Genomic DNA, 19,760 nt, shown 5'->3' on the forward strand with positions numbered 1-19,760 from the left:
CTCTTCTCGGCTTCATTCCATTCCATACACTCTCCCATTCGCAGAAACTGTCCATACACTCTCCCATTTGCAGAAACCATTCAACCTTAGCTGCTCCACCTTCATTTACAACACACTTGGAACACCAACACCGAAGGCAACTCTTAAGGGATTTCGACATCAGTTTTGCTTCAAGGGTTCTTTCTCCTTAATTCTATGTTCATTCATGTTGTATATTTTTATATCAAACATTCTGTAAACATGAAGTGTAACTAATTTCTTTCTAGGGATTCGATGTAGCCTTGCAAGATTGCCATGTAGTTATTTCAGAATGCTCAGTTGATCCATCTATTTCTTGTTTCATTCTCTGATTTAATTGTGACTTTGTGTGTTGATTTTAATGTTTGATCACCATTTGATTTAACCACAGGTTGTTTAGCCAAGAGTAAAGCACACATCATGCATACTCTTGGTGGATATGTGAATGAATGAAGGGAATGCTTTGCAAACAACCTGCCGAGTGTTTCCTTTGGTTTTATGAAAGTTTCTTGTGCGTGTCATGTTCTTGATTAGGGACCAAAGTTGCACATCACACTTAGGTTCATGATTAGGAACATTTGATCAAGTCCACACATCATATGGTTGATCATATCTAAGTGAAACAAACCCAAGAAATAGGTAGATGGATGAGTATAATCTGATTCAACAAGCATGGACTTGGCTTAGCAATGGTGAAACCGAATCCCTAGCTTCATCTCCATTTGTGCTATCTCATTTTATTAGTTGTTGATTCATTTATTTGTGTCTACTTCATTTTCTTGTGCTTTCAAGTTACAACAACAAATCTGCCTAAGTTGATTAGTTTTATTTCTCTTATAGAGTTCTTGCAAAACAAGTAGTTGTAAAGGTCCAATTAGTCCCTGTGGATTCGACGCCCTTACTTGTGCCATTATACTAAACATATTCTAGCACGAAGAAGGAAAACCTCAATCAATATGCTCATAGAGGAATGTGATGAAGGATGTAACTTGGGGTTTCTTACAGGTTACGCTCTATGAGATCACCTCAAGGGTTGGGATGTTTATAAGATCTTAGAAGAGATCAAACACATGGATATTTCTGTTTAAGAGCATCTACTGAATGAAATTTTAGAGTTACTAGTAGTTGAGTTTGTGCACCTCCTCCACGTTTTTCTTCAATTTTCCTTTGCAACAGGGAGATAAGAGCACTTCCACGATGGGAAACCCTCTTCCAAGCTATTCACTATTTAATCCATCTAATGAACAATAACTGCCCTTTGCATCTCCACCGTTGCACTTGAATAACCCTGGTAATAGGCAATAAAATATTATTATTATTTTTTAAAATAATACAAAATAATTTTATTTGTAATTTCAGATAGGATTTTTGATCGGTCTCAATGTACCACTTTCTATTAAAAAAATTATTTTTATTTTTTCAATTTTTTCATTTCACATGGTGCAAAACCTTTGTTATTTTCACATGGTGCTGATGCACCATTCCAAAGCCTTTTTAATTTTTTTAATTTTTTAATTTTTTATTATTATTGTTTTTCTTCTTTTCACATGGTGCCAACGCTTTTCTTTCTTTTTCAAGCTTAGCAGCTCTCTCTCACTTGATTTTCAACCCACACCCAAATTTTCAACCCGTGTCCCCCCCCCCCCCCCAATGCACCCAAACCCTCCTCGCCTCTCTTCCTCCATCTTCACCACCCCACGGCCGCCTCTATTCCTCCATCTTCACCATCCCACCCACCTCAGGCTCCATCAATGGCCCCGATCTTCCTTGCTCCCTAACCAAACTCTCTCTCTCTCTCCTCTTTCCTCCAAAAACAAATCCCAAATCGTACGATCTGGGTGCGCCAGTGGAAGGAGGAGGATTGCAAGTGCGTGGGGGCAAAGGCGGTGTGGGGTGCGGCGAAGGAGGGACTGGATCTCTGCCATTTGTCTGTGGGTGTTCATCAACCTCGGCAACGAACTCTGGCGAGAGCCGTTGAGTTCGAAGCCTGGGTTTTACAATTTTTTAATTTTTTTTATTAATATTTTATATTTTTATTAATTTTATATTGTGGCTGACGTCAGGGCGACATCAGCCCACGTCACATTGCCTTCGGACTCTCGGGTTGGCAACTCGTGCCGGGCCTCTCTCTCGGGCCCGCTCGAGCTCCATCGTCAACACATGCTAGGCTTGGTTGCTCAAGCTCTCTACCAGTGTTCACGGACCTGTCCCTCGGGGGAGAGCACACGCTGGAATTGCTCCAAAGGAAGAAAAAAAAAAAAATTGACGCGGGGAAGTCACACCACATATCCTTTCGTACACAAACGCGCTGCCAATCCCACCAACATTCGATCTTGCTAGTCAGCCATGGACATTGCGGCACCCACGTTCCCGTCGTCCCACAACTGATTTCGCCCACCTCCGATGGCTGCCGCAGCTCTCTCCCTCCTCCCCTCCTCCTCCTCCTCTCCCCACCTCCTCTTCCCGCCCTCTTCTTCTTCTTCTTCGTCCTCCTCCGCTTCCTCTTCTTCTTTGTTTGTATCGGGTGGGACCCATTTGAGGACCCACGTCTGTCTTAGTTCTTCGCCATCGTCATCTTCTTCGTCCACTTCTTCTCCATGGAAATTCAGCACGAAACGCAGCGTTGGGAGAGTATATGCTGCTTCTGGCGATTACTATGCCACTCTTGGGGTTCCCAAATCTGCCACCAGCAAGGAAATCAAAGTCGCTTATAGACGTTTGGCTCGCCAGGTAACTGTTTTCACACCCTAGTTTTTTTGGAGTAAATTTGTTTAAGTTACTTTGGAAATTGTAAAAACCTCGACATTCAAGTGTGGGTATTATACAAATGTATGCATTTTTTCAGCAACCAAACAACTGGTATATTTGCAAAATTATAGTATGATTTTTCTAGATTGAACGATGACATATTCCATGCTTTTGTTTTGATATAATTCGAAGTAACTTATCAAAATTTATGGCTTGCTAGTGCTTTTGTTTCATGTTAAAAGGAGAAAGCTTTAGAAACATTAGGAAGCCACTGCAATTTATGCCATGGTTGTGTTACACGAGATACGATCAGATTCAATTTCTTTGGGACTTACGATTGTATCTAAAGTTACTGTATTTTATCCATTTTGAATGAGTAATTAGCACTATATATGTAATTCTGACCTTCTTATGTATTGTTATGCTCTCAAGTACCACCCTGATGTCAACAAGCAACCAGGAGCAACCGAAAAGTTTAAAGAAATCAGTGCTGCATATGAGGTATGAGACATGCTTTTCTTTATCTCATCTATCCTAAAGACATGCATCACATTCACATAGCAAGCAATGAAATTAGAATATATGATACATTATATAGTTTGTGCTGTTGTACTTGTGGTACTCATTGTTCATTATCTTTTATTGGCGTACATTGGTTACTGGCACAAGAAACGTATTTACAGTATAAAAGAAATATCAAAATTCAATCCAATCTTTTTACATATTCTATATGGATTGTTATTTTCTCAGAGGTTTTGCTCCTCTTACTGTTAATATTAAAAGCTCGTTCTTAATTTACTGTTAACAGAACTGCCATAGAAGCATATTGCATATCTAAGTTAGACTCTGAATCAGTGGGCAACATTAATCCAAACTCACCTTAGTTATTTGTATTAACACGTATGCTCATAATCTGTCCAAGTATGACCTCCATCTTTATCAATGAAATCACCAATACTGCAGTCAAATTTTGTTTCTTGGCTTTCCTTCATTTCCAGGGTTCTAAGTTTGAAACATGTATGAACTCTTGTAGTCTGCAATAATTTAATGTTGGGGTTTATGCTTGTTGTTTCCTTAGTCTCCAATGAAGTACAGTATCTTGCTTATTTTTTCTTTTCACATTTATAATATTCTGTTGAATTCTGAAATACGACCCTGTCAGGTGCTATCAGATGATAAGAAGCGAACTTTATATGATCAATATGGTGAAGCTGGAGTTAAGAGCGCTGTAGGGGGAGGTTCAAGTGCCTATACGGTAGTGGATGCAGTCATATATATATTTTTGCTAATTCATCTGATAAATAAATAAATGTGAAGTATGGCAGTCACTTGATGTATGTAGAAACTTGCATATCAATCATATTGTTGCACACTATGCAGTATCCAGTTGTTGGAATATTCTGGGGCAACAAGGCCTCCATTTGGTCATTCTCCTTTCTGAAACTCAGGTCATAAGAACCACAGTAAACAACAACAGACATGCACTTGCACACACACATTTTAGAGTTAAGGAGAGGCTACTTTGCCACAGATTCATCAAAAATTAGAGGATATGTTTCTCCTTGTTAACCTTAATTAATATTCAAAGGTATATGCTACTTCCTCTGCAACATTCTTTATTTAGTAGTATTATTTAAAAGGTGTATGCTACTGTCTCTGCAACTTTCCTTACATAACAGATTTATTTGAGGAGCATAGATTATTTGTCGATATTCTTGCTGAGATTTTATGTTCAGTTGTTGCATTTTCTTAAACAGGTTGCAGAATGTATATATCTTATTACCATATATTGATCACCTGAATTACATGCCTAGTTTACCTTTCACCTGTAATCAATGGGAGAGAACTTGTCATCCCAGTTTTTTTATGCAATATCCTCTATTCTCATGACAATGTTTATTTGTTGGAAAACTGTTGCAATTAGAGCTGTTTCCTCAATTGTTAATTTGAGTTCTTTGCTGAATGTTGAATTTTATTTAAAATAACTGTGTTCTTATTCTTTGACATGGATAAAAGATGTTTTTCCTTTTAACATTATTATAGGTATCTGAGTAGACCTGTATAAGAAAATATAGAGCTCTGCAATGTTTTAGTAATCGTTTGCTAACGATAACATATATTAAAGCTTAAATTACTTAATTTTTGCAGATGCTTATTAAAATTTAAACTACACACCTTTTACTCCTATTTTGCAGACAAATCCTTTTGATTTATTTGAGACTTTTTTTGGGTCAAGTATGGGTGGATTCTCTGATATGGATTCTGCTTTTGGAACACGCCGTCGTAGCACTGTTACAAAGGGTGAAGACATCCGGTGAGTTATTATGTTGCAGACAATACATATGTTTTGATTACAACCATTTTTTTCATACATACAACACTTATATTCACTTGATACTTAAGAAATCATATGTATAACAACCTTCTATACATATTGGTTAATAGTATAGCCTGATTATGTCTGCTCCGATTTGCTTCTTAGTAAACAAGTTTTCTAATAAATTGTTAATTAGTTATAACACACATTCAACTCGATCAGGAGAGATAAGATATCTTTTGTTCTTTACAGTGAACTTGGTTTATGATTATAAAATGATATCATATGGAGGGATTCTTATTTTAACTCAATTCTTTTGCTCTTCGTGTAAATGTCTGGGAATTTTATTTTCTTTGGTTTTAAGGATGTGCTTTGAGTTGCTTCAGTAATCAGTAGCACAGGTGTTTATTGTCCTTTTATTAAACTTATGTGATAACTGCAATTTTACTTGACGAGTATAATGATAAAGAATATTAGAGCCTCACTGCTATTTGATCACATGTATACCACCTACTATTTGGAACATGTTATTTTTGTCTACTATTTGTGGTCATTTTGTCTTCAGTGTGTTAGAAAATTTCTTACTTCCATTGTTCAGTTATTGTTGCAATACAAAATGAATATACAATCGACGGTTTTTTGTTGACCTTTGGTCCAAATATGTTCAGTTATGACATCACTTTAGAATTTTCTGAGGCTATATTTGGAGTGGAAAAAGAATTTGAACTTTCCCATCTGGAAACTTGTGAAATTTGCACTGGAACTGGTGGTAAAATAGGCTCTAAAATGCGGATTTGTTCTACTTGTGGTGGGAGGGGTCAGGTTATGAGAACAGAGCAGACACCTTTTGGCCTGTTTTCCCAGGTAAGGGCTTCTGGTTTCTATTATATTGATTTTTCATTTTGCACTCTGATATTTTGTGCATTTTCATATTAAATAAAAATCAGAAACATTCATTTAGTGTGATTTCTCAAGGGTTATCACTTAGTGTTTTAACTGCTTATTTGCCTATGGTTAGAAATTTGTCCAGTTTTGCATTGAATCCAGTTTAAATTCTTCTAATGACTGATTGCATCTCTAAAGAGTACCTTGATTATTGGTATTATTTTAGAATAGAACTGGATAAAGGTTTTTGCACTAGATAGCACCAACTGGCGATAAGACAAGAAAACACTTTTTGAGGTAAATTTGGATGTGATCAATACATCAAGGAAGGGTATGGTTTACTCAGTGGTATTCTGCACACAGGAAGGCCAAACATAGAACGGTCTGTGGTAGGGAGAAATGAAATCATGGCCAATTCTTGATCTTGTAAATGGAACTGATTGCTTGTGGCGTCATGGAGTTCTACATGTTCATGAATGTAATAAATCTACGATACATTGATGTAGCTACATGTTAGGTTTGTTTTTAAGTTCATGTGTTAGCACTATATGGAACTGATTGTTCAAGTCCACAACTAATTGTGACCACGGGCTTATATTTAAGTTTATATTGCATCACTCGGGTATTGGCACCCTGTATTCCCTGCAAGACTAGTTACATGATTATTTGAATAATCTTTCTGGTCATGTTAGGTTTCCATATGTCCAAATTGTAGTGGAGATGGTGAAGTCATTTCTGAATACTGTCGGAAGTGCTCTGGTGAAGGACGTGTCCGTGCTAAGAAAAGTATTAAAGTTAAAGTTCCTCCAGGTGTTAGCACAGGAAGCATTCTGAGAGTTGCTGGAGAGGGAGATGCTGGGCCGAAAGGGTAGGTGGCTGAATTTCATTTTGTTTTTTACCATGCATTTTCAAGTTGCTGTCTTTGTTTATGTGTAAAGTAGATAATCTGTTATATATGACTAGAAAAAGTATGAATGTTCTCTGTCATTCATCGTTTTCAAGCAAATAGAAGGTGCATATTCAATATTCACAGCATCGATCCTTCCGATCCCTCGACTCGATCGATCTTTCTGTTCTTCTCCTCTGATTCTTCAGTTTCTCTTCTCCGATCTCTCTTGCATCAACATCTTTGCAAGCTATGGCGGCGCAATCATCTTCGCCACCACCTGAATCGTCTTCTCCGTCGGTTCAAAACCCTAATTTCTCTGGAAATCCAAGTCCTCTGAGTTCCTACACCTCCCTTACGATCCATAACATTGGCAGCATGGTGCCGATCAAGCTGAAACGATCGAACTATCTGCCATGGCGTGCACTGTTTGGCCCAATTCTACGGCGCTACAAGCTTCTTGGAATCATTGATGGTACTGATGTATGTCCATCGCCATTCCTACCTGATCGCAGCATTAATCCTGCCTTTGAGGAATGGTACGAAAAAGATCAAAATCTCTTGATCTGGTTCAATTCCACACTCTCTGAGGAAATCATCCCCTTCACGGTGGGTGTTTCTTCGTCTCGCGAACTCTGGTTGAAGCTTGAACAGAGATTTGGTGGAATTTCAGAGGCTCATATTCATCAATTACGGTCGCGTCTCCAATCTGTTCAGAAAGGTTCTCGCTCCATCTCCGAGTATCTTCAAGAAATTAAGGAAATCTCAGACTCCTTGCAAGCTGCTGGTGCCTCCGTTTCTGATCGCGACCTAATTGCAGCCACACTTCATGGCTTGCCTGATGATTTTGAGTCCTTCATTGACTCAATCATGCTTCGATTGTCCTCTACCTCTCTTGATGAACTCCATGGTCTTCTTCTCACTAAAGAACTGTCCATGGCTCGCCGCAAAAATATCAGTTCATCCTCTGCTACTGAACCTTTTCAAGCCTTCTCGGTGCACTCTCAGCCTCCTCTGCTACCTACTCCTTCTGTGTTCGCTGCTCAGCACCAATCTTCATCCTGGCAACAATCAAAATCTGCAAATCGTGGCAAACATAACAGAGGCCATTCCTTCTCTCACAGAGGCAATCGCAATTTCCAAATGAACCGTGGCAATTACTCCAACACTCGTGGAAATCGTAACTTTCAAGGCTCTCGTCATCCTCAAGGCTTTTCCCATTTCAAAGTTCCCTGTCAAATCTGTGGTTCTAACAGTCATGAGGCTCTTGATTGTTTTGATCGAATGAATCCTGACATCTGTGGTCGGATTCCTCCAGCTAAACTCACTGCTATGTATGTCAATCAATCTGCCAAACCAGCTCAGCCTTGGTTGATTGACTCGGGTGCGACTTCTCACATTACTAATGATGTTGCCAACATTTCTTCTCCCACTCCCTATACTGGTGAAGATAAAGTGTATATTGGTGATGGTAAAGGTCTTTCTATTCATCATATTGGTTCATCTGCTTTGCATACTCCTCATACTTCCTTTAAGCTGCAGAATGTTTTACACGTTCCCTACATGAAACATAATCTCTTGTCTGCTTATCAGTTTCTCAAAGATAATAACTGTTCATTGACCCTTGACCCTTATGGATCCACTGTCAAGGATCGTATTTCGGGGAAGATGCTTTTGCGGGGACCCGTTAGAGATGGATTCTACCCTCTTCAAGGCTCCAGCTCTTCTTCACTTTCTTCTCCCTCAGCTCTGCTCAGTGTCAAGGCTCCTGTCAAAGTTTGGCACCGACGCTTGGGTCATCCATCCTCCTCTATTTTCAGAAGGGTAATTTCTACTAATAAACTGTCCTTACAAGGCAAGTCTACTATTGATTTCTTCTGCTCAGATTGTGCTCTTGCCAAGAATCATAAGCTTCCTTTTGGAATTTCTTCTTCAACAACAACTCACAGTCTTCAACTTCTACACTGTGATCTGTGGGGTCCAGCGTCTGTTATCTCAAACAGTGGTTTCAAGTACTATTTGCTCATTGTTGATGACTTTAGCAAATATAGCTGGTTTTTTCCTTTGAAGTCCAAGTCAGATGTTTTTTCTACATTTGTTGTCTTCAAATCTTATGTAGAAAATTTACTTGGAAATAAAATCAAAGTTTTGCGCTCAGATTTAGGGGGTGAATTCATCAGTACCTCTTTTGCTTCCTTTCTCAGTACACATGGCATTTTTCACCAATTTAGCTGTCCACATACCCCTGAACAGAATAGTTGTGCTGAGAGAAAGCACAGGCATCTTGTTGAGACAGCTCGTACTATGCTAGTTGCTTCTCATGTTCCTCATGTATTTTGGGTTGAAGCCTTCTCCACTGCCATCTATCTTATTAATCGGCTTCCCATCTCTGGTATTTCCTCATCACCATGGGAATTATTATTCAAGCAACCCCCAGATTACTCTAAACTTAAAGTGTTTGGTTGCCAATGCTTTCCTTGGCTCCAACCATATGTTCACAGCAAATTAGATGCCAAGAGCAAAAGTTGTATTTTTCTCGGATATAGCCTTCAACACAAAGGCTATCGATGTCTTGATCCCCTCACCACTCGAATTTACATCTCCAGACATGTTGTCTTTGATGAAAGTTCTTATCCATTTCAATCCCTGCAGCCTCCCTGTTTCTGTCCTAACCCATCCTCACCAGCAAGCTCTTCCTCTTTGGATCTTTATTTTGAGAAATATATTCCCCATCTCTCTACTAGCCGTGCACCATCTTCTTCACCTGTTTCTCCTTCTGCCTCCGATTCTCCCCCTCCTTCTTCTTCTCAACCCATTTCAGTCCCTGCTGCTTCCAGTTCTGACTTTGTTTCTGAATCCTCCACCTTACCCTTAAGTCAGTCCAATCCTCCTCCTCCTCTTCCTCTTAATTCTCATCCAATGATCACAAGATCCAAGGCTGGCCTTTATAAATCTCTCCCTCATGCCTATGCAGCAACTAAGCATCCTCTTCCTGTTGACACTGATTATGTTCCTAGTACATACCTGCAAGCTTCTAAGCATGCTCATTGGCGAGCTGCAATGCAAGATGAGTATAATGCATTGATCTCTACTGGTACTTGGTCCATTGTCCCCGCTCATCCTTCCCAAAATATAGTTGGATGTAAATGGGTGTTTCGAGTTAAGAAAAAGGCTGATGGCACCATTGACAGATTTAAGGCCAGACTAGTGGCAAAGGGTTTTCATCAACAAGAAGGTATTGACTTCCAAGAGACCTTTAGTCCAGTTGCCAAGCCAGTTACCATTCGGATCTTACTCAGTCTTGCTGTCCAACATAACTGGTTTCTCAATCAATTGGATATAAGCAATGCCTTTCTTCATGGTGACTTAAAGGAGGATGTCTACATGCAACAACCTCCCGGGTTTGTTGATCCCAATTCTCCTACTTCAGTTTGTAAGTTGAAGAAATCCCTATATGGACTAAAACAAGCTCCTCGAGCTTGGTTTGATAAACTTTTTCAAGCTCTTCATTCTCTTGGGTTTCAACAATCTTCATCCGATGCCTCATTGTTTGTTCTTCATGGTCCTCATTTGGTTATTGTTCTTGTGTATGTTGATGACATTCTAGTAACCGGTCCTCACTCCCAAATCTGTCAACAGTTTATCACCCAACTCAGTTCTCAGTTTCCAGTAAAGGATCTTGGTCCTTTACACTACTTCTTGGGCTTAGAAGTACACAGATCCTCCCATGGCATTTTTGTTCATCAATCCAAGTACTTAATTGATCTTCTTAAGAAAACACACATGGAGGGTGCCAAACCGTGCTGCACACCCCTTAGTTCCACAAAATTAGATAACAGTGGGCCTCTCTTGTCCAACCCCACTGAATATCGTTCTATTGTTGGGGGATTACAATACCTTACTTGGACTAGACCGGATCTCGCTTTTGCTGTCAACCAGATCTGCCAATTCATGCATGCTCCCAGGGAACAACATCTTCAGGCAGCTAAACGAGTTCTTCGATTTCTTAAAGGTTCTCTTTCCCATGGTTTATGGTTCACCAAGGGTTCAACCCATCTTTCAGCATACTCTGATGCTGATTGGGCTGGCTGCACTTTTGATAGAAGATCTACCAGTGGCTATTGTGTGTTCTTAGGCTCCAATCTCATTAGCTGGAGTGCTAAGAAACAAAGTACTGTTGCACGGTCATCTACAGAGGCTGAATATCGCTCCTTAGCTCATACAGCTGCTGAACTTACTTGGGTTTGCAAAATCCTCAGAGATCTTCACTTCCCTATCCCTACACTGCCTACACTTTGGTGTGACAACATCTCAGCCATCTCCCTCGCATCTAATCCTGTTTTTCACGCTCGTACAAAGCATGTTGAGATTGATTACCACTATATTCGCGAATTGGTTCTAGCTAATCTTCTCAAAGTTCAGTATGTTTGCAGTGCAGACCAATTAGCTGATCTTCACACCAAGTCCTTATCCAAAAGTCGATTTCAGTTCCTGTGCTCCAAGCTTCCCATTGGAATCTGTTCTGATTCCCCTTCTAGCTTGAGGGGGTGTATTAGGGAAAATGACAAGTCACCCATTTCAGTTACTGTAAAATAGTCTGTTATCTCTAAATGTAATTAACTGTGCTACTGTTTGTGATTAGTTAGAACTGTTATAAGGTAGGTAGTTAAGGGGTATCTTTGTAAATAGCCAAAGGCTATATATATGTCTTCACAGTGTACAAACTAATTAATTCAGAAATACAATTGGAAAGCTTACAGAGGAAGTTTCCAGATTCTATAGATACTACAAAGTTTATAGAAGGCTCACAAATAGCATTACAACAGTAAAATCATGTGAAGATTCTCATCTAAAACAAAAGTCATGTGATGATGAGTGAGACATTGAAGACCTATTCATCTTATTTGTATAGTTTTTTTCCCTTTTCTTCTTTTCTTAGTCCAGTTGTTGTATCACCAATTTATGTCATATGGACTTTGCATGTGTAGTGTGTCTAATTTCTATGTTGTTTCAAACTGTTCCCTTGTTCGCTGCTTATCATGTTGACCTCTGTACTGTATGAAAATTGTGGTAGTTTTGTTAGCCAGTGTGTTGAGGATTTAATATTCTCAAGTATTATAGCCTCCCGGATTCCATCATTCATCTCAATTTTCCGCTCCAGCTACTCTGGCAGAACGTTAAATGTTTCTTCCTCTCCTTGAGAGTACTTTTTTGGGTGAAATAAAATTTGTACTTGGCAAATTCACAAATTGTTATTTGTGCATTTAGCTTCAGAGTGTCTGTGTGTGAGATACTGTGATACACAGTTAGCATCAATTGCTGATCTTCATTGCACTCTGAAGGGGTGCCAAGCCTATGGTCTCCTCAACGTAGGAGAGCCAACGTCATAAATTGTTGCCGTGGGAGTGTGCGTTTGTGCAGCCCTTGTAAATAAATAAAAAATGCTGATCTTGTTATACCATCAGGGGCCCTCCGGGGGATCTATATGTATATCTTGATGTTGAAGAAATAGAAGGAATTCAAAGAGACGGGATAAATCTCTCCTCAACTGTTTCTATCAGCTATCTGGATGCCATATTGGGGGCTGTTGTTAAGGTATAGTTTGTTATTTTTATTCAGCATAACTTTAGATAAATTCATACCTCCATTTAATTGTTATTTTAGAATCTTATCCCATGGAAAAAAAGTATCTCACTAAACTTACACCGTTTTCAATGCCTTGGAGTAGTAGAAATGTTAAGTATACCGTTTTCAATGCCTTGCATCATTAAATTTTTTTTGTAACTTTGTGCATGACGCTTAGATCTCAATAAACATAATGCTCCTTGAATACTCTCTTCAGTATGCTGACACGTGGATGTGTGTATGTTAACTAGTTTTCTATTACATGATGAGCCATTGGTTTACTGCATCCACACATTTTGAGACCAAATAATTCCATATTTTCAATATGCCCATCAGTTTCCTTTTTACAAGCTGAAATTCTAGTTTTGTTGATTTATCTTTTTTATTTTTTATTTTTAATTTTAAATTTTCTACCAACTTCTTGAATCCAGAGATTTATAGGGCTTTCCGTGTTTGTCTGGAATGTTTTATCTTTTTCTCCTTTTTTTTCCACTATAGCTCACCGGTATCTTTTTTATGACCAATCAATTGAATTTCTTGCATCTAAAACAGGTAAATACAGTTGAAGGAATTACCACACTACAAATCCCACCAGGTACCCAACCTGGGGATATTCTTGTCTTAGCAAAAAAAGGAGTACCAAAGTTGAACAAATCATCAATACGTGGCGACCACATATTTACAATTAAAGTAACAATACCAAATCGTATCAGGTATACATTTTTCTCTTTTTAGTTTCGTTGTACTGGGTAGCTGTAGTGGATAGTGTCAAGAATTCATCTCCCTGTATGGTCATACTTCAATGCATTGTTGCAGACTTCAAACTTTTGGTGTATGCTTTGTGGCAGTATGTAACGTCTTCTAGTGGTAGACCATCCATGTAAAGTTAAAAAGACATGAATTGATTAAAAGATTTTTAAAAGAAACATGAATATGAACATGATAATAGCTTCTTACAATATGAAATGTCTAACTTCAAAAGTAAGAAGGAAAAGTAAAAGGTGTATCGGCACTGCTGAGAAGGGTGTCACTTGTCAGCTACCATCATTCAATGGGTGTTGTGCTGTCGTAGCACACTCATGAAGACAGAAACGAGTAATGGTTGGAGAGAAGGGGGCATGCTTGATTACTCGATTCATAAATAATACACATCAAAGAGATCTTTAAGTTTCTATTTTCTTGTAAAGATGTAATCTCTAAAGAATGGGCGTTTTTTAAGATTTAACCCACATTTTTTTTTCAATTATAGTTCCAACGAGCGTGAATTGCTGGAAAAGCTTGCTTCACTGAGTAATACTACCACCAGACGTTCACGCACTCGCCCTAAATTGCAGCCAGCTAGTTAGTGATCGCTTTGTCATTTGAGGATGTTTTCTTTGTTTGTGCTTGCTGCAAACACTTTATAGAGTTTCAGGTTCAGTGTACAGATTTATGATTCATCTGACTTGAATTTGATGCTTTTGCTTCTGCAGCAACTAGTATGGAAACTGAGGTGGGAACGGTTGGGGAGAAAACAGAGGAAGGAAATGATCAAGATGACCCATGGAAGAAGTTAAAAGACTTTGCAGGGTAAACCTCCCTCTCTCTCTCTCTCTCTCTCCCACACACATGCACGCACACACTCATATCTTTCACCTACTGAGTATTTATGCTACTCACTGCTGTCACTAATTATTACTGAGTGAAAATTCAATATCTATTTGTAAAAGGTCTAAAAAAGATATCGAAAATGTGGTTGCTATCAATTTCCTAGAGATACTCTCTTATAATTGTGGCATCTCCATATATGTATAAGCTCCTGAGATGCTATTCTGTTTTCATGTGTAGAGTAATCGTCTCTTCATATGCACTTCATATGCATATTATTCTGTCATACGTGTTTTTATCTTCTCGTGATTAAAGCACTCATCATCTGCACTGCAATGACCGTAAAAGTTTGTTGAATTCGCAGGTCTGTTGCAAATGGTGCCCTAAAATGGCTGAGAGACAACCTCTAGGCTGGTGTGTTTAGGAGGTCTACTCCAAACTTACACTCGATGTTGGCTAAAATTCAGCTGTAGATTTTTTTTTTTTCTTCCTCCCATAAGGGGTATTGGACGAGCCATGCAGTCAAATGATTCCACTGTCTTACAGAAATTAACTTGCCAGCGCTGCAGTGAAGATCTTGAATTATGCTGTAGCCAACATTATTTTGTAGTTTAAAATTTGTCAAATGATACAGAATCACCTGCTGCAAGCACAAACTGATTTGTATCATCTAGCAGGCTAGAGGGGGCATCAAATTCTTGTTAGTGTATATCTCAATTTCAGATTGAATTTCTTGTGATAGTTGTTGGTTGTCAAGAGTATTTACTATTAGTCGGTGACGTTTTTGTAAACGTATAATTGGGTTGTGAGGAAGTACTGACGACTTGATATTTAGTTAGCATCAGTAGCTGAATCATGCGAAGAAATCGCTGGCTTCTGTCATTACCTTAATCTCATTAGTTTCTTTCACTCCTTTGCTTCTGTGTCTTGGTTCTAACAGATTTCACACCTATGACAAATGCTTTGGCCCATTCTCTTCCCCCCGAGGCATCTCAAGCTTAGACGCTCGGGTGCTTCTGGGGTGGTTGCCCTAGGGGATTTGTTTTGAAACTCCTCCTGGGTCCAAGCCATATGACTAGTCTGTTATCTTTCTCGCCACTGTGGAGACTCGTGTGTTTTGCAGTTCAACCTTCCCCTTTTTCTTGTTTAACACCAACAATGGCTGAAGTTGCAAACCGGAGGATGGATGACTTGTTGGATGAGTGGAAGACTGGAGTTCTGAAACGACAAGTTGTAAAACAAGAAGCAGCAAGTGCTGCTAAAGCCTTTATCGAAGGGTCTCAAGAAAGATATACCCAAAAGATGAAGTGATTGATAAAGATATTTAATTGAGTTGCGGATGTGACAGAATTATCTTTATTCAGAAGGACAGGAGAGAGTCAAATGATTGGTGAGATGCACTTGGATAACTTAGTAATCCGGTGTTTCTTCCAAGATTTGAAACAAGATTTTATAAGTTTCAAATTGACTTTCAAAATCAATGTTTTATTATGGAAACAAATGAAGCTTATATGTTGGAATGCCCGAGGTATAGGTCATGATGCCACTCGTCGGGTGTAAAAAAAAGTCGGCTCGGATTCACGCTCCACTAATGGTGTGTATTTATGAGCCTTTTATTACTCTTGCATCCATTCATCATTCTTTATGGAATTCTTTACGGTTTTTTTTTTTCTTTTTTTTTTTCTTTTTCTGTTTGGGTAAAATATTAGGCTTTTAAGTGTTCTGAGTTTATTGGTGAATTTTTTTTTTTTTTTTTTTTTATTTATTTATTTTTTTTTCTGTTTGGGTAAAATATTAGGCTTTTAAGTGTTCTGAGTTTATTGGTGAAGTTTATTTTGACCTCATCCCAACAGCTACCTATAAATGCACGCTTGTTTAATTATGCCGAAAACAGTCCAAATGCACTCCAAATAAAAAAATTGTGTACTTTTGACACCCAACAAGCTTTGATCTTTTGACTACTCATTCTTATGGTCAAGTAGCATATTATATGTATTCATTTTCTTAAGTTCCAAAACGTGTCAAACGCACGCTCGTTTGATGCCGAAAACAACCCAAATACACTTTGTAAGGAAAAATTGTATACGTTTGACACCCAACAAGCTTTTGATCTTTTGAGTACTCATTCTTATGCACCTAGTCGTGTATTGTATGAGTTTTTTGCTTAAGTTCCAAAGGGTGTCAAACGCACCATTGTTTGATCACATGAATGTCGAAAACAATCCAATACACTCTAAAGAGAAAAACTATGTATTTTTTTACACCCAATGAGCTTTTGATCATTTGAGTACTCATTCGGTTGGTTGTAGTAGCGTATTATATGTGTTTATTCACTTAAATTCCAAAGGGTGTCAAATGCATGCTCGTTTGCTCACATGAATGCCGAAAACAGTCCAAATACATTTTGTAAAGAAAAATTATGTACTTTTGACAACCAATAAGATTTTGATCTTTTGAGTACTCATTCATATGGCAAAGTATCATATTATATATGTTTATTTGCTTAAGTTCCAAAGGGTTTCAAACGCATGCTCGTTTGCTCACATGAATGCCAAAAATAGCCCAAATACAGTTCGTAAGGAAAAACTGTGTACTTTTTGACACCCAATACGCTTTTAATCTTTTGGGTACTCATTTTTATGGTCCTAGTAACGTATTATGTGTGTTTATTTGCTTCATTTACAAAGGATGTCTAATGCACGCTCGTTTGACCACATGAATGCTGAAAACAGTCGAATACACTCCAAAGAGAAAAATTATGTACTTTTGATACCCAACATGCCTTTGATCTTTTGAGTACTCATTCTTATGGTCCTAGTAGCATATTATATGTGTTTATTTTCTTAAGTTCAAAAGAGTGTCAAACGCACGCACGTTTGATCACATGAATGTCAAAAACAGGCTAAATACACTCTAAGAAAAAATTGTGTACTTTTGACACCTCATAAGCTTTTGATCTTTTTAAGTACTCATTCTGATGGTCCTAGTAACGGATTATATGTGTTTATTTGCATAAGTTTCAAAGGGTGTCTAACGTACGCCCGTTTGATCACATGAAATAAGAAAATAGTCAAATACACTCCAAAGTGAAAAATTGTGTTCTTTTGATACCGAATATTATTTTGATCTTTTGAGTGCTCATTCTTATGGTCCTAGTAGTTTCAAAGGCTGTCAAACCCACGCTCATTTTCTCATATGAATGTCGAAAACAACCCAAATACACTTTGTAAGGAAAAATTGTATACGTTTGACACCCAATAAGCTTTTGATCTTTTGAGTACTCATTCTTATGAACCTAGTAGCCTATTATATGAGTTTTTTTGCTTAAGTTCCACAGGGTGTCAAATGCACCATTGTTTGATCACATGAATGTCGAAAACAATCCAATACCACAGGGTGTCAAATGCACCATTGTTTGATCACATGAATGTCGAAAACAATCCAATACACTCTGAAGAGAAAAACTATGTACTTTTTACACCCAATAAGCTTTTGATCATTCGAGTACTCATTCGTTTGGTCGCAGTAGTGTACTATATGTGTTTATTTGCTTAAATTCCAAAGGGTATCAAACGCACGCTCGTTTGCTCACATGAATTCAGAAAACAGTCCAAATACACTACTCCGTAAGGAAAAATTATGTACTTTTGATAGCCAATACGAAGCAAAATTTTTGTCCTAACTAAGAACATGTGAGAACATTTGAACACATAAGCAAACTAATAACACTTTAAAGTAGGTATGCATTCAAAAACAATTCTAAAACCCATGACTTTCAAAGCCTAGTGAATGGTGAACCACAAGACTCTTTAACAACATTAAAGAGAAGAAAGGATTTTGAGATTCATTACCCTTGAAGCTCATCCTTGTTTACACAAGGGATTCATGGGCCTTCAAGTCACCTCCTAGCTCCTTAGATCTTCCTTGTGATTTTCTTCCTTTTGATACTCCTTTGCTCCTTGAGGATGTGAGGAAAGGATCTCCAAGAACACCAAAGGTTTAGTGTCTCTAAGTCTCCACACCAAGGATGAGGTGTGAAGTGAAATCGGTATCCCTAGTTCCATTCCCATTATTTCTGAATCTACCTATCATTTATTTTTATCTTTCCTGAATTTTTAGGTTATTTTAGTTTTCAATTGAAAAATCAAAATTCAGTTTGCATTTTCATTGTTTAGTTAGGGTTCACATAAAGCTAGTAATTTGTGGAGGTTTGAGTAGTCCCTGTGGTTCGACACCCTTACTTGTGCCATTATACTATCCTTATTTTTTCACTTGAAAGGAACACAACACGAATCATACCTCAGAGTATTCTCCCTCCACCATGGAAGGTTAGAGATCCCTTGTTGTGCATTAATATGCCTACATGACTAAATAGCTTGACCCTAACAATGTCGTGGACACTCTCGATGGAATGCCTTTGACATGATCAAAGATTAAGGACCTAACCATTAGATATCTATGATGCCTCAGGTCAAAGGACTACTTTGCATATTGTAACTTGTGAGTTCTTACATGACATGTATGTTTGAACTCTCTTTTGATCGTTGTTCAATGTACTCGATTACTTTTTGAGCACCTATGTGTTTGTCACAGTGTCTAACACTAAATGACTTGAGACTAGTCATACTCGTGCTTGAGTTAACATAACACATACTAACCTTAGCAGATTGTCAATGCCCAATTGGCAATCTTATGGCTAGGAACGTTTTGGGAATGAACATAAGAGAGAGGTCTTGTTAATCTAACTTACTTAGATCACTTCTCTCTTAGATTAAATACATTTCTTAGATTGCCTTATTGGTTAAACACATAATACAATAAATAGTGATTAATAATAAGCTTTGCCCTTCATTAAACATATAATAGTTTAACACAATAAGTATTCCAAAAGCTATTACATCAAATGAGTGGCTTTGTGGGCATACTTCCAACAGTCTCCCACTTGCACTCAAAGCCACCTTCCCATGTATCTAATACCCATCTTTTCCATATGGCGGTTAAATTGGATTTGAGACATTGGCTTCATCAGTGGATTTGCTACGTTATCGGCTTAGGCAATCTTGAGGATGTTGACTTTCCCCCCGGCAACATATCTTCTAATGATATTAAAGTGTCTGTCAAAATGCTTGTCTTTTTTATGAGCCTTGGGTTCCTTAGCTTAAGCTATTGCCCCACCATTATCACAGTACAAAGTTACTGGTGATGTAATGGTTAGAACCACTCCAAGTTCAGTAATGAACTTCTTCATCCATAATACTTCTTTGCCGGCTTCAATTGCAACGACATATTCTGCCTCCATCGTGGAATCAGCAATTACATATTGTTTCTTGCTTTTCTAGCTGACAGCTCCACCATTTAGAGTGAATACATATCTGGAGTTGGAACTTTTATCATCGACGTCAGATTGAAAATCCACATCAGTATAGGCTTCCACTCACAACTTTGTTGCTCCTCCATAAATAAGGAACATGTCCTTAGTTCTTCTTAAGTACTTAAGAATGGTCTTGACAGGTGCCTAGTGTTCTGATCTTGGGTTAGATTGATATTGACTAGTAATGCTCACATCATATGCGATATTAGGCCTTGTGCATATCATGGCATACATGAGATTTCCTATAGCGGAAGCATAATGAATAGCACTCATCTGTCGTTGATGTGATATTAACTAACACACAAATTAAACCCTATAATTGT

General features: G+C 38.2%; 1 protein-coding gene across 1 annotated transcript; it reads left to right on the forward strand.

The window, feature by feature from the left end:
- Window positions 1-2,239: 2,239 nt before the first annotated feature.
- LOC137739682 (uncharacterized) lies at window positions 2,240-14,979 on the forward strand. Its single transcript, XM_068479344.1, has 11 exons — window positions 2,240-2,748; window positions 3,199-3,267; window positions 3,929-4,021; window positions 4,962-5,080; window positions 5,752-5,947; window positions 6,661-6,836; window positions 12,320-12,449; window positions 13,032-13,192; window positions 13,729-13,820; window positions 13,952-14,048; window positions 14,431-14,979. The coding sequence occupies exons 1-11, from the start codon at window positions 2,422-2,424 to the stop codon at window positions 14,474-14,476; spliced, it is 1,506 nt and encodes a 501-aa protein (XP_068335445.1). The 5' UTR covers window positions 2,240-2,421; the 3' UTR covers window positions 14,477-14,979.
- The last annotated feature ends 4,781 nt before the right edge of the window (window positions 14,980-19,760 follow it).

This window comes from Pyrus communis, chromosome 7 (assembly GCF_963583255.1).
Source record: "Pyrus communis chromosome 7, drPyrComm1.1, whole genome shotgun sequence".
Taxonomy (NCBI): Eukaryota; Viridiplantae; Streptophyta; class Magnoliopsida; order Rosales; family Rosaceae; genus Pyrus; species Pyrus communis.

What these genes read in the sequence shown, in the direction of transcription:
- LOC137739682 (XM_068479344.1), top strand. Translation starts at nt 2,422, where the DNA reads ATGGCTGCCGCAGCTCTCTCCCTCCTCCCCTCCTCCTCCTCCTCTCCC. An exon ending in ATAGACGTTTGGCTCGCCAG is followed by an intron (nt 2,749 to 3,198) that starts GTAACTGTTTTC and finishes TATGCTCTCAAG; the next exon opens with TACCACCCTGATGTCAACAA. An exon ending in AAATCAGTGCTGCATATGAG is followed by an intron (nt 3,268 to 3,928) that starts GTATGAGACATG and finishes CGACCCTGTCAG; the next exon opens with GTGCTATCAGATGATAAGAA.